The sequence below is a fragment of the Phytophthora cinnamomi genome (assembly GCF_018691715.1).
Source record: "Phytophthora cinnamomi strain GKB4 chromosome Unknown Contig57, whole genome shotgun sequence".
Classification (NCBI taxonomy): domain Eukaryota; phylum Oomycota; class Peronosporomycetes; order Peronosporales; family Peronosporaceae; genus Phytophthora; species Phytophthora cinnamomi.
The window spans coordinates 326,049-342,409 of NW_027150990.1; the positions used below are offsets into that span (position 1 = coordinate 326,049).

General features: G+C 51.3%; 4 protein-coding genes across 4 annotated transcripts; 2 read left to right on the forward strand and 2 right to left on the reverse strand.

The window, feature by feature from the left end:
* Positions 1 to 11,323: 11,323 nt before the first annotated feature.
* On the reverse strand, positions 11,324 to 12,231 carry IUM83_19050 (putative Tigger transposable elementderived protein 6; the record flags this gene model as incomplete). Its single annotated transcript, XM_067944079.1, has 3 exons — positions 11,324 to 11,553; positions 11,634 to 11,695; positions 11,978 to 12,231. 3 exons carry the CDS (start codon positions 12,229 to 12,231, stop codon positions 11,324 to 11,326), a joined length of 546 nt encoding a protein of 181 aa, XP_067787847.1.
* IUM83_19051 (putative thioredoxin) lies at positions 11,409 to 11,615 on the forward strand (the record flags this gene model as incomplete). Its single annotated transcript, XM_067944080.1, has 1 exon — positions 11,409 to 11,615. One exon carries the CDS (start codon positions 11,409 to 11,411, stop codon positions 11,613 to 11,615), a length of 207 nt encoding a protein of 68 aa, XP_067787846.1.
* Positions 12,232 to 13,489: 1,258 nt separating the features above from the next.
* Positions 13,490 to 14,029, forward strand: IUM83_19052 (Amino Acid/Auxin Permease (AAAP) Family; the record flags this gene model as incomplete). The annotated part of the gene is made up of 1 exon (XM_067944081.1): positions 13,490 to 14,029. One exon carries the CDS (start codon positions 13,490 to 13,492, stop codon positions 14,027 to 14,029), a length of 540 nt encoding a protein of 179 aa, XP_067787845.1.
* Positions 14,030 to 15,023: 994 nt separating this feature from the next.
* Positions 15,024 to 15,427, reverse strand: IUM83_19053 (catalase/peroxidase HPI; the record flags this gene model as incomplete). Its single annotated transcript, XM_067944082.1, has 2 exons — positions 15,024 to 15,304; positions 15,424 to 15,427. 2 exons carry the CDS (start codon positions 15,425 to 15,427, stop codon positions 15,024 to 15,026), a joined length of 285 nt encoding a protein of 94 aa, XP_067787844.1.
* Between the last annotated feature and the right edge of the window lie 934 nt (positions 15,428 to 16,361).

The following is a 16,361-nucleotide window of genomic DNA, read 5'->3' on the forward strand; positions in this document are numbered from 1 at the left end:
TCCTCGAATTCTCGATTGACGAATTCTCCCCCACCATCGGTACGGATGACTTTGATGACTATGTCGAACTGGCGCTGAAATTGAGTTGTGAATCGCTCGAAATTGTCGAAAGCCTCATCCTTTGTACGCAGTAAGCACACTTGATTGTAATTAGTGGCGTGGTCGACAATGGTGAGGATGTGGCGATGGCCATTGCGATCTGCGGGAAGATCAGCCTTCAAGTCCATGCAGATAACTGCACCGTGTTCATCCGTCGGTGCTGACTCAGATGTATCATCTGTTGGCTGCTTGTTGCGTGTTTGCTTTCCTTCAGCACATGCCATACAGAAGTTTATCTTCTTGGTGCTGATTTCCATCCCAGTAGCAAGGTTCTTGTTGACGATTTTCAGTAGGTCTTGGTAGTTCACGTGGCCTAAGCGTTCGTGCCACTGCTGCAAGGAGCTTTCGGGAATATTTGCGAAATAAGCGTGAGGGTCATCGCTATTCACATCAGCGGCGGAGGCATTTACGACCCAGAGGCCGCGACGCTCGATTGCTTCTCCCACAATACTGCCATCACTTCCGTGAAATGTGCACTTCTCGTCGAAAATGAAGCGGAGACTACGTCGTCTCAGCTGCGATAACGACAGAAGGTTGCGATCGAGGTTTTCGCAGTAGTAAACTTCCGTCAGCAGGACGGTTCGGTCAACTCCGTTGACATTAGTCCACAGCAGGCAGTTACCCTCGAGGTTTGCCGTAATTGTGTCTGAGTTCGCAACTTGATTTCAGGCTGGCTGGCTCGACTCCGAACAGCAGATTCTTGTTGGTGCAGAGATGGTGTGTTGCACCCGAGTCGAGTATCCATTCTTCAGCGACGGTCGTCCTATCCGAGGCGGCCAACCAGAGACCTCCATCATCATCTTGGCTAGTCGCATCGATAGGTGGGTCGGGGTTGGTCACTGCAGCATTGTGGGCTTGTCCGCGCTCTTTCACGAGGCGCTTTACCTTCTTGAGCTCCGGGCAGACAGGCCCGCGGCGGCCCTCCTCGTCGCAGACATAGCATACTAGTTTAGGAGAACGCGTGAAGCACGACCAACAGTACGACCACTGCACAACAAATCCGTGGTAGCACATCAAATGTGCGAAAATGCCACACGCTCTGGTGGCAACACAAAACGATTGCATGGTTTTGGAATCTGTCCGCGTTTTGTCGAGATGCACGGCCAGGGCGAGATTAGGTTAGTCCGAGCCAACCAGCGCTCGAGAAGGCAGCATGTCTCAATTTGGAGATGCACGGACGCAAATCAAAATCCTCCCCCTTCGGCAAGAACACGAACGTACATGCCGAAGCAGATTGCTTGGTAGCTATGGCTCTCGGCGTCGACGGAGTCCGCGCGGACGTGGTGCTCGACGGAATGAAGTCGTTTGAGATAACCAAGAGCAACAAGATGGCCTGTACGACCTGCACAGACATCGAGCCGCACCAAATGCGTTACCGACTGATGGAGTGCAGCTCGCATTCCTGTGCGTCTGCTAGTGAGTTCGCTTGCTCCTGGCGGGGGAAGATGGTAGCATGCCTTAAGAACGACGCAATCTCTATCTACACGGTAGGGGAGCACACGACGGAGGCCACCTCCCCCAAAAAGAAGAAACTGACGGCAACGCAAAAGGCATTCTGTCGCGACTTAGCGGAACACCATCTCCGCCCAATGCGGATTCGTCATGCGATGTCGCGTAGATTTGATACGCCGCTAGAAGACATTCCAGCACTCAATACCGTCCAGAACTTTGTGAACTATCACACGCGCACGCACCTGGGGAACAACGACCGTGTGGACGATGTGAGAGAATGGATTCATGCGCATGCATACACTGGAGGTGAAGCAATGACGCAGCCCTTCACGTTTGCATGGGATTTAGACCGTGAGGGCAAGCCGGTTGTGGGTAACGGCTCGGATGAACGTCCTTTCATCGTCGGGCTGACGTCGAAGGCGCTCGTCATGAGGCTGATGCTTCCTCCGGAGCGTTTTATCCTACATGTGGACGCAACCTACAAACTAAACTATCGCGAGTACCCCGTACTGGTAGTAGGGGTGTCGGATCGATCGCGTGGATTTCATGTTGTGGCTCTATTCACCATATCTCAAGAGACGCAGCCGGTTATCCAGCGTGCGTTGATGTCACTGAAGCGCCTGTACTTTTGGATCACCGGTAGGGAACCTGAGGTTCTCTTCACGATGGGAGACGCCGATAAGGCCCAGCACAACGCTCTCCGCGCCGTATTCGGAGGGAACAATGGGTTCACGGCACTTATGTGTTTCTTCCATGTCATGAAGAACGTGTACGAAGCAATTAGAGGCTTTCCCTCGGGTGTGGCGGCTTCTATCGTGCATGACATGTACGACTTACACTTTGTGCGCAGTGAAAGCTCGTATCTCTGGATGCGAGACCGTGTTGTCGCCAAGTGGTTGGACTACCCTAGTCTTAACTCTTTTGCGCAGTATATGTGGTCGCAGTGGCTTACTGGTCCATTCAGCGCATGGCAACTCTACTTAACCCCGGTAGGGTTTGCGTCCACTAATAATCCAGCGGAGACATTCAACGCGCTACTCAAGCGTGACTACACTTTGAGACGCCGGCTCAAAATGGGCACTTTGCTGAAAGAGCTACTACACTGCTGCGAAGACCAGTCCTCCAACCCGCGACCGTTCCGCTTCGACGTCGTTCCAGCGGCGACCCTCGTGCGACGTGTATCCGATCTAGTGCGAGAGAATCTTTTAAGGGCGAACGAAGTCACCCCGATCGATAATCTGGGTACTGGACGCATGCAAGTTTACTCACTTCTCGCCAAGCGAATCGTAGTCGCACCAAACAAGCGATCTGAACTGGGCATCGCCGTGTCGGCTCAAATGGGCATCAACTACGCTCGCATGGAAGTGGAGGGGCAACCATGCGGCGGGTGGGTAGTGGATATGTACCAGAGGTGGTGTAGATGCAATTACTACTACGCATTTGGAGCTTGTATCCACGTTCTATTCGTAATCCAGTCGTGTGAGCACTTGGACAGTCAAGGGCGAGAGGTTTTGGTGAGCAGGAAGAAGCGCAAACGTGGGAGTGGTGGTTCGGACGAGAGGGTGACCAACCTTGGGGGTAGACCCGTGATAGGGGGCCGGCCCTTACTTTCTGAGGTTCCAGCACTATCGTACGACCGGAACCTGCTTTCATATGCGTGTTACCATGTTGACTAGGCTTGGCGTGCACTTTTGCACTAGAGGGATTGTTATGAATGTGTATCCTCGCGTGGAAACGTAGGGAGACGTGTTGGCAAACAAGTTAATGATTTATTTTTCTTTAACTTGTCTTTATTCTTTGTGCTGATCGGTAAACTAGATCTCGACTGCTGGCTGCTACTACAATCAAGTCCAACATCATATGCAGGTAGATGCTGGTCAACTCAGGTTACTCTCCATCACTGGTCTCCTCCACCCAACAATCGTCGCACGGGCACTTGAACCAGATTTGGTTGCCGTAGTTCACTGTTAGCTGTGCTCCAGCGTTCACACTTTTGATCACTACTGCCATCACTTTCACTGTCGACCGATTTTGCATCGACGAAGGCTACGTTGGGGTCGCACGCGTGGCTAATGAAGCGGGTGATAGATCCACACTCCAGGGCTTCGATGTAAACAAACTTTCCGTCCACTGAACGCTCGTTCAGCAGCATAGTGTAGCCGCTGTTCTGCTTCTTCGCCTCTGCGGGTTGCCCTTTCACGAGCGCTGGGTATGCACACAGACGCCCGGAATACTCGCCAATGACGTCGCCGACATCTAAAAATGTAGTGGTGAAGACACCGAGACCGACACGACCTGTGTCGTAGAGTTTCAGTGTTTTACGCGTGCGAGGTGCATTGCTGCAAGCAGCCTTTAGTGAACAGCAATGGGGAGTACAGAAAATAGCGAGAGTTGCGTTGCGGCATGTATCCATAAAGCAGTCACCTACACAATTGCACGGATGTCCATCTCCAATATCTTCAAATGCAATTTCCTCAGGCACTTCGCACGTCTCCGTGTAGGCCACTGTGTGTGGCCAGGGTACTTCAGCATCAACGGGCTCCGCAGGAGCGCTGGGCTCGATAAACTCCGGTCGACGGATATGTAGTGCGCGAAGGCGTGCTTTAATCCCGGGCAAGCGCAGCATCGCCTTGTTTTTTTTCGCCACCAGTGATTTCGCATGGTATATCTGCATGCCGCTCCGCGTAATTCCGCACTTGCTCTGGTTGCATCGCTTGCGAGACCGTGCAACATACCAAGACCCCGCTCGCTTCATGGGTTGATGGCGTATCTTGGCACGCTCCCAGCGAGTAGGAATAGACTTTAGATATGCGTCCATTGCTGCCAAGTCAGAGTCCGTAGGAGGCTTGACTGGCATTTCCTCTGTCGCACCACCTTTCTGCCCTACGTCACTATCGTCACGGACATAGTTTCCCTGCGATCTAGCAACACTCGTAGTGCTGGATGCCTCTTCGTCTTCATCGGTCTCAACATTAATCACTTCAACGTTCATTGCTGCATTTCCAAAACGCTCACATGCTACGGCTGCGCCCGGCGTTGCCACGGCCTCCTCGCGATTCGACACCTTCGGCAGCAAAGCCTCAGCAGCACTAGATGCCGAAACTTCCTCTTCCTTCTCCTCAGCCTGGGACGGCGAACCTGCCGCTGGGACCTCGACCGGATGCTCGCATTCTCCATCACTCTGTCGCATTACACTAGCAAAGGCGCCATCAACTGCACGTCGCATGGCACGGTTGAAGAAGCTAGAGCGCCTCGGCGCGTTGCAAGTACTAATAACTAGCCGAAATGAACGCAAATTCCGCCACTTAGCCTCGTCTTCCGTACAGCGGTGACCATTACGATCAACGAGCCTCTTAATCTTCATCGTAAGAGGAATAACCTCGTCCGTGTCGACTTGGATCGGCTTGACCTCGTCGTTTCTTGGATCTACGCTCAGCACGACGGACTCGCGGTAGCCACGGGGGTCCCCACAAACAAACGCCCACGAAAAATACGCTATTGTATCCCCTGCATGAAGCTCCTCCGGAGGTAGCTCAGCCAGGCTGATACCCACCATGACTGCGCTGCAGCTTCTGGGCGATCCAGTGGAGTCGAAGGCCTAGAAGAGGAAGGAGGAATGAGCACAACACGGCACGCCACAAACGACGTTAACATTCAGGACACCTTCGGAGGACCTCAGCGCGCTGGCAGAGATGTGCTGCGAATCCTGCACTGTCAATGCAGAAAGTGCTGCACCATCCATGTTTTTTTGTGTGATGCTTTACTGTGTTATTCAGATCTGAACGTGTGATACTAACGTTTTCTCCTAGTTTAGGCACAGGTTTCGCAGGTGCTGCTAGCGCTTGTCCTTGTCCAGTTCGGTGACTTTGCTTCTGTTGTTTTTGTCCGGCGTGATGCTGGGGCTTTTGCAGTTGGTAGGCTCCATTTTTCTTTTCATGCTGTTGGCTGGGCACTGGCGTTCTGGCGACCTGTGGACGTTGCGGCCATCGCCTCGCAAATCTACGAGTAGTGCGAGGATGCGGTCTGCTTCGGAGAGGTAGTTCCGTTTGAGCGATCAATGCGAGCAACGAGAACACTTGCGAGGTCCGGGCAGGCATTCGCACAGAAGGTCTCCAGCAGCAGTAGACTATGGTCACCAGTCATGAGACGGGACACATACTTCAAGTAGTCGAGATAGTCGGACCAGCTGTCTTGTGGACGTTTGCCGGACGTCAATCGTTTGCATAGCTGCACTTGGTTAAGTCGGCAGCCGAATTCAGATTTCATCTTGCCCTTGAAGTTCTCATAGTTGAAGTCGGGATTTTCAATACGCCATTGCGTCACGTTGGAGTGAAAGACACGTGCAGCCTTTCCCGCCAGAAAATTGACCAATACGGAAGCTTTGATCTGCGAGGTCCAACGCGATTGGTTTAGCAGCGACTCAGTATAGAGTGCTTGCTCGTATTCGAGGATGAAGTCCTCGAAGCCCGGTCCAAGACCGAGGTACACCTCTTGGCCATCAAACTTACGGCACATCACGTCCTTGATCTTAGTAATCTTAGGCGTGGTGCGTGCGGGTGCTGTAGGTGCGGTCGGGGCCCCTGGGACAGGGGGGGGGCTGCCGCGGGGCTCCACTCCTCATTGCGTGGATCGTTGTTTTTAGTTGTACAATTTCTGCATGCAGCTGTGGTGCGGCCTGGGCATGGGCCCTGAGCTCTGCCAGCTCTGCATCGTGGAGAGACTTCGCTGCGGCTTGCCTTGACATCAGCTGAGCAAAGTCAAACCGCATCTTCTCCATTTCTGCTGCCATCATTGCAGCGGACGCTATTTGTTTACGCAGCGTTGACACCTCTGCCCGCAGCTTCACTAGCTCGGGGTCGGGCGGGCCTGGCTCCGTCTTGACGGGGGTCTCAGTAGCGGCGGCCTTGAACTCGGCGTCAAGGTTCCGCCTGACTGGGTGTTTCATTTCATCATCGGGGTTCATCTCTGCTGGAGGGTAGCCTGAGGGTGGTACGAGTGCAACACGTTGAAGTTGTCACACGTCGCAGATTCTCACATGTCGCAGGTTCTCGCGCGTCGCAGGTATCGGGATAGGCAGGTATCGCGTATCACGGGTATCCGGTATCGGAGGTTTGCTGCACTTGCCTAGTCGTATGACGTCTGGTTACTCTTCAGTGCAGGTCGTCTTTGGGCTCATAACCTTATGGAAGGCTAGGAAGTCGACTGAGGTGTAGGAGACTGGTTGTTATTGAGTTGGTAGAATTGAGAATGAGAAAGAAGTTGGAGCGTGAGCTCTACATGCACTAGGGCTATCCCCTTGGAGTCTCCTCTTGTGTGATATGCAGTAATGGGTGGTAAGTTCGCTGTACTTGTAGTCTGTCCTTCATTCGGACGAAGTAAGCGTGCGCAACCAACCATCTCACTCTGCGAGCAGAAGTATCCAGCTGCCAGTGGCTGTAAATCATCGTAGAGCTGTGCTTGTCTTGCAGGTTGCAACATTGGCTTTAGTTTTGTGAACAGCAGCGCTGTTGGCAGTACCACATCTCTCTCTCTCCCCCCCCCCCCCCCCCCCCCCCTCTCTCTCTCTCTCACACACACACACAGAGACAAAACTCAACACAACAGTGAGGAGACACCTCATGCTTCTAGTAGGGTTGCTCGAAAAACAAGTTGTCTAACAATTATTACGATTAAAACACACAAAATTATTGTTTGCTCAAGGCCCCAATCACGTCCAAATACAGGTTCATTTTGCTACCGTGTAGGTAGCCTTCCATTTCCACCTAGAGCACTCCTACCGCTTCTATCGACGTTAGTGGTATGCTTCACGCCCGAATCTGCAATTGTAGCTCGAGGTGGCTTGGCGCGAGCAATGCTTGAGTGCGGATCAGATTGGCATTATATTCCTCATTCTTCGATTTCCTGCGTACAGTTCTAGCCCTCCCTCCGAAGCTTTTGTCCCCCAACAAGATGGAGATCCGCACGGCCCGCCCTACGTAGCACCAGGTGTGTCAAGTGCTGTTAGAAAATCGTAAAGAACGCTCCCATCCTCAGACACGAAAGCACACGTCGCTGGACTCCATTTTCCGCGCCCTATTGCGTCGCTGTCTCGACGGAGATCGAATTAGCCAGCGACTTGCCGGTCATCCCCTCGACATTTTGATTGACGAATGGAGGCTGGTACTCACTGCGCGGTGACACCGTCATTGACGCTACGTGGACATTGAGGAGCCGATAGACCACTCTAATCACAAGCTATTGGGCGTCCTGCTGACACCAAGGGAGGAGACCAAGCGACAAAGTCTGTTCTCGTCAGCAGGTCTCGCTTTCAGCGTTCACCGCCGCGAAGCACCCAACAACATTTGAGACCCTTCTCTTTCTTGAGAACAATCGATACTTATGGGATGTTCAGCTGGTAGGCGGCAGGAAGATCGCGCATGTTGATTCACTGCCAACACCAGCGCTGTACCACCCGCAACCACCAAGCAGAATTGTACATCGGGAAAAGAGTTATCCCGAATATGCACATAGCATGCTGAACCGGACGGAGTCCATTGATCGTTGATCCGTGGCCGCCACCTTCTGCAGTGAGTAGCGGCTATAATATAGTGTAGCCGCCTTCAGGCGATGGAGAGCAGAGGGCGTGCGGTGTGTGTACGTGATACCCTTCAAGATACTTACTGTACGTGTACCCGAAGCTTTGATGTGGATATCGACGACCCAATAAAGTGAAGCCCACGGATCATTGAGTGTCTTGGCATCCAGCGCACGTGCTGCTGAGGAAACAACCACGTTGGTGCTGCGTAGCGGGACAGGCGTTCAGGTCATGGAAACTATTGCTAACAAAACGTGTGAATAATTCGCGAACCCAAATATCCACTCAACCACATACATCGACCGACCTTGTCCGCCACTACTTTTCGACCTGAGCAGCCCTGTGAGTAGGAAGCCAGGTTGCTCGAAATAAAATTGAATTCTAATTGAGGCCCAAGGGTCAATCAATACTTTTTGTAGATGCTGGGAGGGCGGAGTGCGCACTTCAGAGCAAATTAAGCTTTGGTGCAGGCGGGGTAGGTACCATAGACCATTGATATTGTTGCTACAGTCTTTTGCCTGAATAAAGAACAGGTAGAAGCTGATAACCTTCTGTTTCTGATGTTACTGAAGTTGTAGCCATTTGCACTGCTACAAGAAGGGTTGAACTTGGGATTCCGCCAATTAGATGGTATCTACAACGATTCCGCCAATCACAGACCGCAAACCGAGGACATCCGGTATCCATGCATTGCACGCGTAAATGACGTTGGAAGGCGCCAAGATTGATTCACTTCCACACATTCTCTCTCCAGCAACCATGCCTGTGATACCCACACGAAGACGGGCGTTCAAGAAGCGTGTTAGATTATCGAAGCAGCAAGAACTGGCTGTCTGCAAGCGGCACCGCACGATGCCAAACGAGACTTACAAGTCAATTGCCGAACTGGGCCGAGGCCCAGTTCGGTCTAATTGACACGCCATCGAAGCAGATGATTGGGCGCGTGCTGAAGTCGGAGAGCAGCCTCCGGCGAATGACCCCTGAGTGTTTGGCTCGCAAGAAGCGCCGCCCCCCTCATCAGCTGCGCCTGGACCAGAGCGTCATTGAGTTCATCACGTTCTGCGAGGAGTTCCAGCTGGCGCTCTCGGGCAACATGATCGTCTGCTATGCCCGAAGACTGCTAGGGCGGCTTTGCATCCCGGCTGAGTCACAGCCTAGACTTGGATGGTCTTGGCTGCGGCACCTCCAAGCAAGATATGGAGTTCGGTGGCGGCGATCTTACGGGGAGTCTGGAGAGGTGGATCTAAAGGCGGTGGCGTCTGACTTTGAGCGTCTCCGCCAACTTGTTAGCCTCTACTCCTCCACTGATGTCTTCAACATGGATGAGAAGAGCTTCTTTTACGACGGCGTCCAGCGCATTACACGCGTTGCTGCACCACGTGACTGCGCCCCGATGTCTCGATTACAAAGGGGTCCAGCTCGCAGCACAGTCTCCAGATTGCCTCTTCGCCGCAGTCTTGCTGTACACACCGCTTGATCCACGCGAGCACACCTTGGTCGCTTGAGCGAGCTCTCGTTGTCCAGGATCCTCTTGACGGACGATTTGCCCGGCGCCTTGTCCAGCGCAAACTTCTCCCGAGCCCATTCTCCTAGCGCCGCGAGGCTCCACGTTGGCTCGCGGGTGCGCATTGCACAGAGGTCGAGCTGTTGCTGCTTGGTGAGGCGCATTCTCCGTGCTTGCCGCTCCATCTTGTTCGTGTCAAATTCGAATTTCCCGCCCAGATTCAAAACCCAGCTCTGCCAGCAGGCCCAGCTGGCCAATGGCGATGGCCAATGTCAGTGCTTCAAGCTCTTCCCTCTAGAATTGCATAATATCAGTTTTTAAGGTTATAGGATGACACCCGTTCCTTATTCACGCCTCCGTCTGTACACTCAAATGCTCATTTTATCAAGATACTGAAGTAAAACCTCAATTATAAGAGACTACTGGACTACTGTAAATGTCATGACGGTATAGTTTATTTGGCAAACACCATATTCACCGAATCATTCTTAAATTTTGATTCCGGGGATCTAACCTTAACTTATGGGTGCCCTTCACAAAATACGAGCGGTTGACTTTAAGTGAAAAAAAAAAAAACTCAAACAACATGAAGCGAAAGCTTTACCGAGCGCCAGAAGTATAAGTAGAAGTAGAAATAGCGTAGTCTACCATTTCCCGAGTAACTACCATCCTCCGCTCCCGCTGACACAAACGCATTCAATATTGAAGGAAGTTGTAGGGAAAGGAGCACACATCTTTATACAGGTCATTTCCCACACAAAAAATGACGGTCCACTCAATATGTACAAATGTTCAACAGTACGACAGTTCAGCAGATACGGATAAGGATAACGCCGAATTGTGTACCGCATACTATTGGATTGAACGCTTATACATCCAAGAAAGGTACACAAATAGAAGAGAATATACTATAAAAACTTAAATGGAAACTTCAGACCTAAAAGATCATTTCGTTCAGATTTTCGAGTAGTTCGTCCGCGGAGTCTTCACCTTCGGAGTTCTTGTCGTGAGCGAGCATAGACGTCGTGGCGACTCCTCAAACCACGTAGAAAGCCCTGGTGCTGTTGCAGAGCGACTCGCAATGTCATCGAGTACGGCTTTAATGGAGATTGTTGCCCCTGATAAGCAACAAATTAAGGACAAACTCATGTTTTTTCGGATTTTAGGACAAAATACCAAAAATATGCAAAATATCCTGAAATCAAGTCAGAACCTACAATTTGCCCTTTGCTGAAGCTTGAGCGATGAAACCGTGGTTTACGGTTCGCTATTTGATGCTACTGTATCCGTTATGTACGGTACTGTACTTTTTACAGACAAGTCCATGATGTGGGATGCCACTGACATCATGTCATGGTACTACTGTAGCAATCGTACTACTGTAGCAATCTGCGCCCAGAGTCTGCACCAGACCAAGGAATAGACATGCAGAGAAGTGTGTAACTGTCGCATAAGCCGATCAAAATCTGTGCGAGGGGATGTATTAATACAGACGAGGGCGTGAATAAGGAACGCCTGATATATAACAACTTTCAAGTGGTATGAGCAGGGATGGCAAAAAAAATATGGAAGGATTTTTTCAAAATAAAAATATCGAAAAAATATTTTTATTTCCATTTTTATGATATTTTTACCATTTTTATACATCAAACCCCGCTGAAACGGATCGCCTGGAGCACCGTATAACACAGTAACTACCTGAATACTGGCCTCAACGCATACTGACGAGTGGGCTGCCACCGCAGGGCTACTTCAGCTTCATAGGTGGCGGAGCCGACCATGCCGATCGAGGTCAAGACACCTGAGGACTTCAGCGGCGCCATCGGCGAGAACCAGCCGGCCACCGTGCAGTTCTCGGCGCCGCGGTGCGGTGGCTGCAAGATGGTGACCCCCCAAGGTGACGCAACTGACGGAGAACGAGTTCCTGGCCGTCAAGTTCCTAAAGGTGAGCACCGAGGAGCTGGAGAGCGTCTGCAAGGAGATTGACGTGGACTGCTTCCCCACCTTCCGCGTGTGCAAGGACGGCGAGATGACCGCGTCGCACGTCAGCAAATATAGGGCCCCACCTAATAGAGCGCGGTTGTCAGATTGTGTCCGATACAAAACCGAAGTGTTTTATTTTCGTACTTACACGAATAAAAATGAAAAAATATTTTTATTATATTTTTATCACGGATAAAAATATTTAAATATTTTTTTGCCATCCCTGGTATGAGCCAATTAGAGGGCATAAATTGCCATTGATGGGACAAAATACTTGATTTAGTTAATTATGTCACTAATTCCACGCGTGGCGCCAACAAGACATGATGGTGTCGGCGTCCAGCGCATTACACCCGTTGCTGCACCACGCGACTGCGTCCGATGTCTCGATTACAAAGGGGTCCAGCTCGCAGCACAGTCTCCAGACTGCCTCTTCGCCGCAGTCTCGCTGTACACGCCGCTTGATCCACGCGATCACACCTTGGTCTATCGGTTGGATCGCCGCTGTCGTGTTTGGGGGCAAGAACTCCACCTCCACGTTGGCCAATGTGTCCTCCGGAGGTATGTGCACAGTTGCATTGTCGAGTAGAAGCAGAATCTCCCTCTTGGCCTCATCCATCGACTTGTCCAAGTCCTTCAACCATTGTTGAAAGACTGGTACAGTCATCCAAGCTTCGCTTGTGCCCTTGTATTGTGCGGTCGGTGGCTTCATGGACAGCCAACGCGGCTTCTTGGCTTTGTCCAGAAAGAATAGCGGTAGCTTCTCCGTCCCGGAGCTGAGCCCATTCTCCTAGCGTCGCGAGGCTCCACGTTGGCTCGCGGGTGTGCATTGCACAGAGGTCGAGCTGTTACTGCTTGTTGAGGCGCATTCTCCGTGCTTGCCGCTCCATCTTGTTCGTGTCAAATTCGAATTTCCCGCCCAGATTCAAAACCCAGCTCTGCCAGCAGGCCCAGCTGGCCAATGGCGATGGCCAATGACAGTGCTTCAAGCTCTTCCCTCTAGAATTGCATAATATTAGGTTTTTAAGGTTATAGGATGACACCCGTTCCTTATTCACGCCCCCGTCTGTACCCCTTTCCGCACATACAGTGCGCGTCAAAATTATAGGACCACCCCTGTGCACCCTCATAACTCAATCAATCTTTATCATTTAGAGGTGGGGGATCGACAGACGCTGAGAAAGACCTGCTATGCGCTAACACTCGCGTTTTGCACTTTAACGGGTGGCTCGTATACATGTATGGCTCGTATACATGTATACGAGCCACCTGTTAAAGTGCAAAACGCGAGTGTTAGCGCATAGCAGGTCTTTCTCAGCGTCTTTCACAACTACTGTCGATCCCCACCTCAAAATGATAAAGATTGATTGAGTTATGAGGGTGCCCAGGGTGATCCTATAGTTTTGACGCGCACTGTATCTATTCTGGGAGTCCCAAACCTGTCATTCTCGCTCGAGTTTATGGCATGGTCTTGTAATCAATAAGTGTACTATTATAAATGTAATAGTACAAAGTAAATGATGAGGCCAACGCAAAGTTCACCAGCTAGTTAAGTCCGGCAACCCTGGTGGGGTCTTCGTACTGTATGCTCGCTGTATATTCGCAAAATACTTTGTACGAAATTGCAGAAATTAAAGACAGCATTCCTATCCCATTTTACATCCCACTTGAACATAAGCAGCACCAACAGTAGTTTTACTGAGTAAACTTGAGTAATCCTCTCCGGCCCTTGATACCAGCTGACGATCGGTTTGCTCGCTGTCTTGGCGATTCATGTCGAACCATCTTTTCACCAGAAAAGCACCGCTGACCCCGCGAGCTTCCGTCCATTATCGATTTTTCTTCCTACCCAAGACAAGCTCAAACAAGCTACGAAGATGAAGTTTATCCTGCAGGCTCTCACGATGGCAGCCCTGGTCGCAACTGGCGCTGCCGAGCTCCCAGAAGGTGTTTACCTGACTGAAACCCACGGCGGCCCCCACGGCGACGAGTACTCTGACGCGAAGCTTGTGAAGGCGGGTCAAGTCGTCAAGTCCATCACGGTTTGCAGTGGCGACCGCGTGGATGGCGTTGGTCTTGAGATTGAGGGTCTTAGTGACCGGTTGTATCACGGCGGTCGTCATGGCGACATGAACACCCGCACTCTAGCTACCGGTGAACGCGTGATCAGCATGGAGGTGCACTGGGACGAGCAACACAGCCACACGCGCGTCTTCTTCGTCAACTTCACCACCAGCTTGGGCAACTCAATCTTTGGAGGAACCCCCGTGGCTCCTTCGGACAATCACCTTAAGGCAACGGATGTTGCTAAGCCTGGCTACCAGCTTGGCGGCTTCGTCGGCTACGCTGCCAGGGAGCTCGACTCTGTGGGCGGTCTTTGGACCAAAATTGACTCAGTGCAGAATGCCTATCAATAACTAGGCTCAGAATTCGATTGCTGGAATCGCGTTCGTTTGTTGCAATCGAAGGAAGGACGTGATGTATGTTGGACTCGGTTAGAGGGTAGAAGATCATTCACTTCGAAGCCAATAAACAGAAATAGAAGCGATAGATGGCCTGGGCATTTTTTGTGTAGTAGTATTCACTACTTCACTTGGCTTTAACATCTGCTGTACTGGTAGGTGGCAACTGCGGTTACGTTACACTGTACAGTGATTATTAATAATCTGTCCAATCCCTACTAAAGCACGGAGAAGCTCTAGATTTTATCATGAAGTAAGTTCTGCTTCTTAGCTACACAGCCTCTCTGTTTCTGCTAGTGCATCTTGAAGTATTGAACTACGTAGTAGGAAATCCAGTTAGTCGTTCCGTTAGATAGAGTTCTTTCATCGTCTTAACTGGGGTCATCGCGATATGAAATGATGTCTTTTGTGGGGTAGGACGCGTTGGGTGGGGCAAAGGCCAACGCTGACCCCGAAAGCGCTGCCTACCTTGCAAGCGCAAAAGTGAATAAGTTTGGCTCACATTGCGCCCGGACCACGGTGCCTATGTCAGACCACTATGAACAGAACCTCGTACGAATGAGAAGAGTGTCACCACGCTGATAAGTGATAGAAAGACAAACAGCCAGAGTCGATCATAGAGATTTCGCTGTAATTAAGGTACCGCACTTGCACTGCGGTGCGCAGGGTCAACTGTATTTATCGACTAGGATACCGTACTGTACACTCGCCGCCGCCCTGTTTAGTAGCTGGTCACGTTGAAGTGGTCGGCTGTCACAATCTTGGCTCACGCCGAATTTAACACGTGCTTGAAGGCGCCCTCCTCCGAAGCGAACAGCTGCACCGCCTCCTTCAGCTCGGGAGCTGCCAGAAGCGCCAGGTCCGTGTCTATCATGCATACGCTCTTGCCCTCAGCCTTGTACTCCTTCTCCGACACCTCGATCCACGTCTCGTTCAGGAGCACCTGGTATTATTCGTTCGACAGCATGAGCGAGTCGTTGCTGTACGGGCCACTGTAGCTCAGCGCCTTCTGTTTTGTGCCGTTCCCGTTGTTCGCGTCCGTGTGGCCACCCAGGAAGTCGATGGTCACGTTGCCGGCGTTGTCGAGGGCCACCTGGCCCGCCAGCTCGATCAGGTCGGCCGTCGACAGCGTTGGGTACGACTCCTTCACGGGCTCCAGCGCGGAGATGAACTTGTCCACATCGCCGTTCACCGGCCAGTTCTTCGGCGACGAGAAGCAGCGTGGCGTTGCTGGGGTCTTGCAAGAAAGCCGTCCACCTCAGCTAAGTGCGAAATCTATTAACCAATAATCTCGTATTCTTGAAATCTATTAGCCAATCGCATTAATCTGATGTAGCACGAAGGTTGACCCATGCGATGCCGCTCCAAGTGAGCTGATCTCGCGGTACCTGGAGTCAAACAAGTGCCCTAACTGCCGGGATGGTTTGCTCGTCAAAACGGCGTTGAGCTGAGGATGGAGGTGGCGGGTGCTCCTGCCGTGGCCGCGATTTGCAAACTGCAACATTCGTATCACTTCATCACTTTCTTCACAATTTGCATTTGCGAATTCTCTGTAGGGCATCAAGAACCTTCCTGTCGGTCTATCATCGGTTATGTGATGAATCGATACTCTTCAGATCATGACAACAGTACTTCGCAACACAGAGATGTCTTCACCGATCCAAGATAATATTGATCTTTGTGCTGTTGTAAAATTCCTTCCTCACTCGCAGACTAGAGCAATTAGAGCTTGCCTGTGACCGCGTCCACGCCGCATGGCTACGAGAAAAATATAACAAATCGACACAGGGCGTAGCTTTGTTTCATCTGCTTCTTCAAATTTAGGTCAACTAAATTTCGTTGCTATGTTTCGTTCGCGGAGGGATATCATCCTCACTATGGGGCCGAAATAACTGTAGCACATCGAGTGAACCTGACACTAACCCTGGCACTGGGGAGAGCCTTGCTGCGACAAATCTCATACGCGCTGGTGATGACTCGGGTATGGCAGCCTTGGTAGAGAACAAGTCAAAGCACTAGCGTGCAGAACATTGCGGAGGGGTTCTGTGAATCGTCTAGCTGGTGTCACTGCAAGCGAACATGAGCTTGATGCCAACGCCTTTCCACGATCTTGTTTGATTGTTTTCTACACGTCCACAAGCAGCTAATCCGCTGCAAACCTTTAGGCAAGAGCTTTAGCGTTCCGCCAGACCAACTTTTGCTGGCCTTGTCCGTGGTGCAGGTGGTGTTGTGTCACACATGGCGCTTGGGTTGGCGGCAAAGAAGAACACCCGATCTTCGGAAGAGA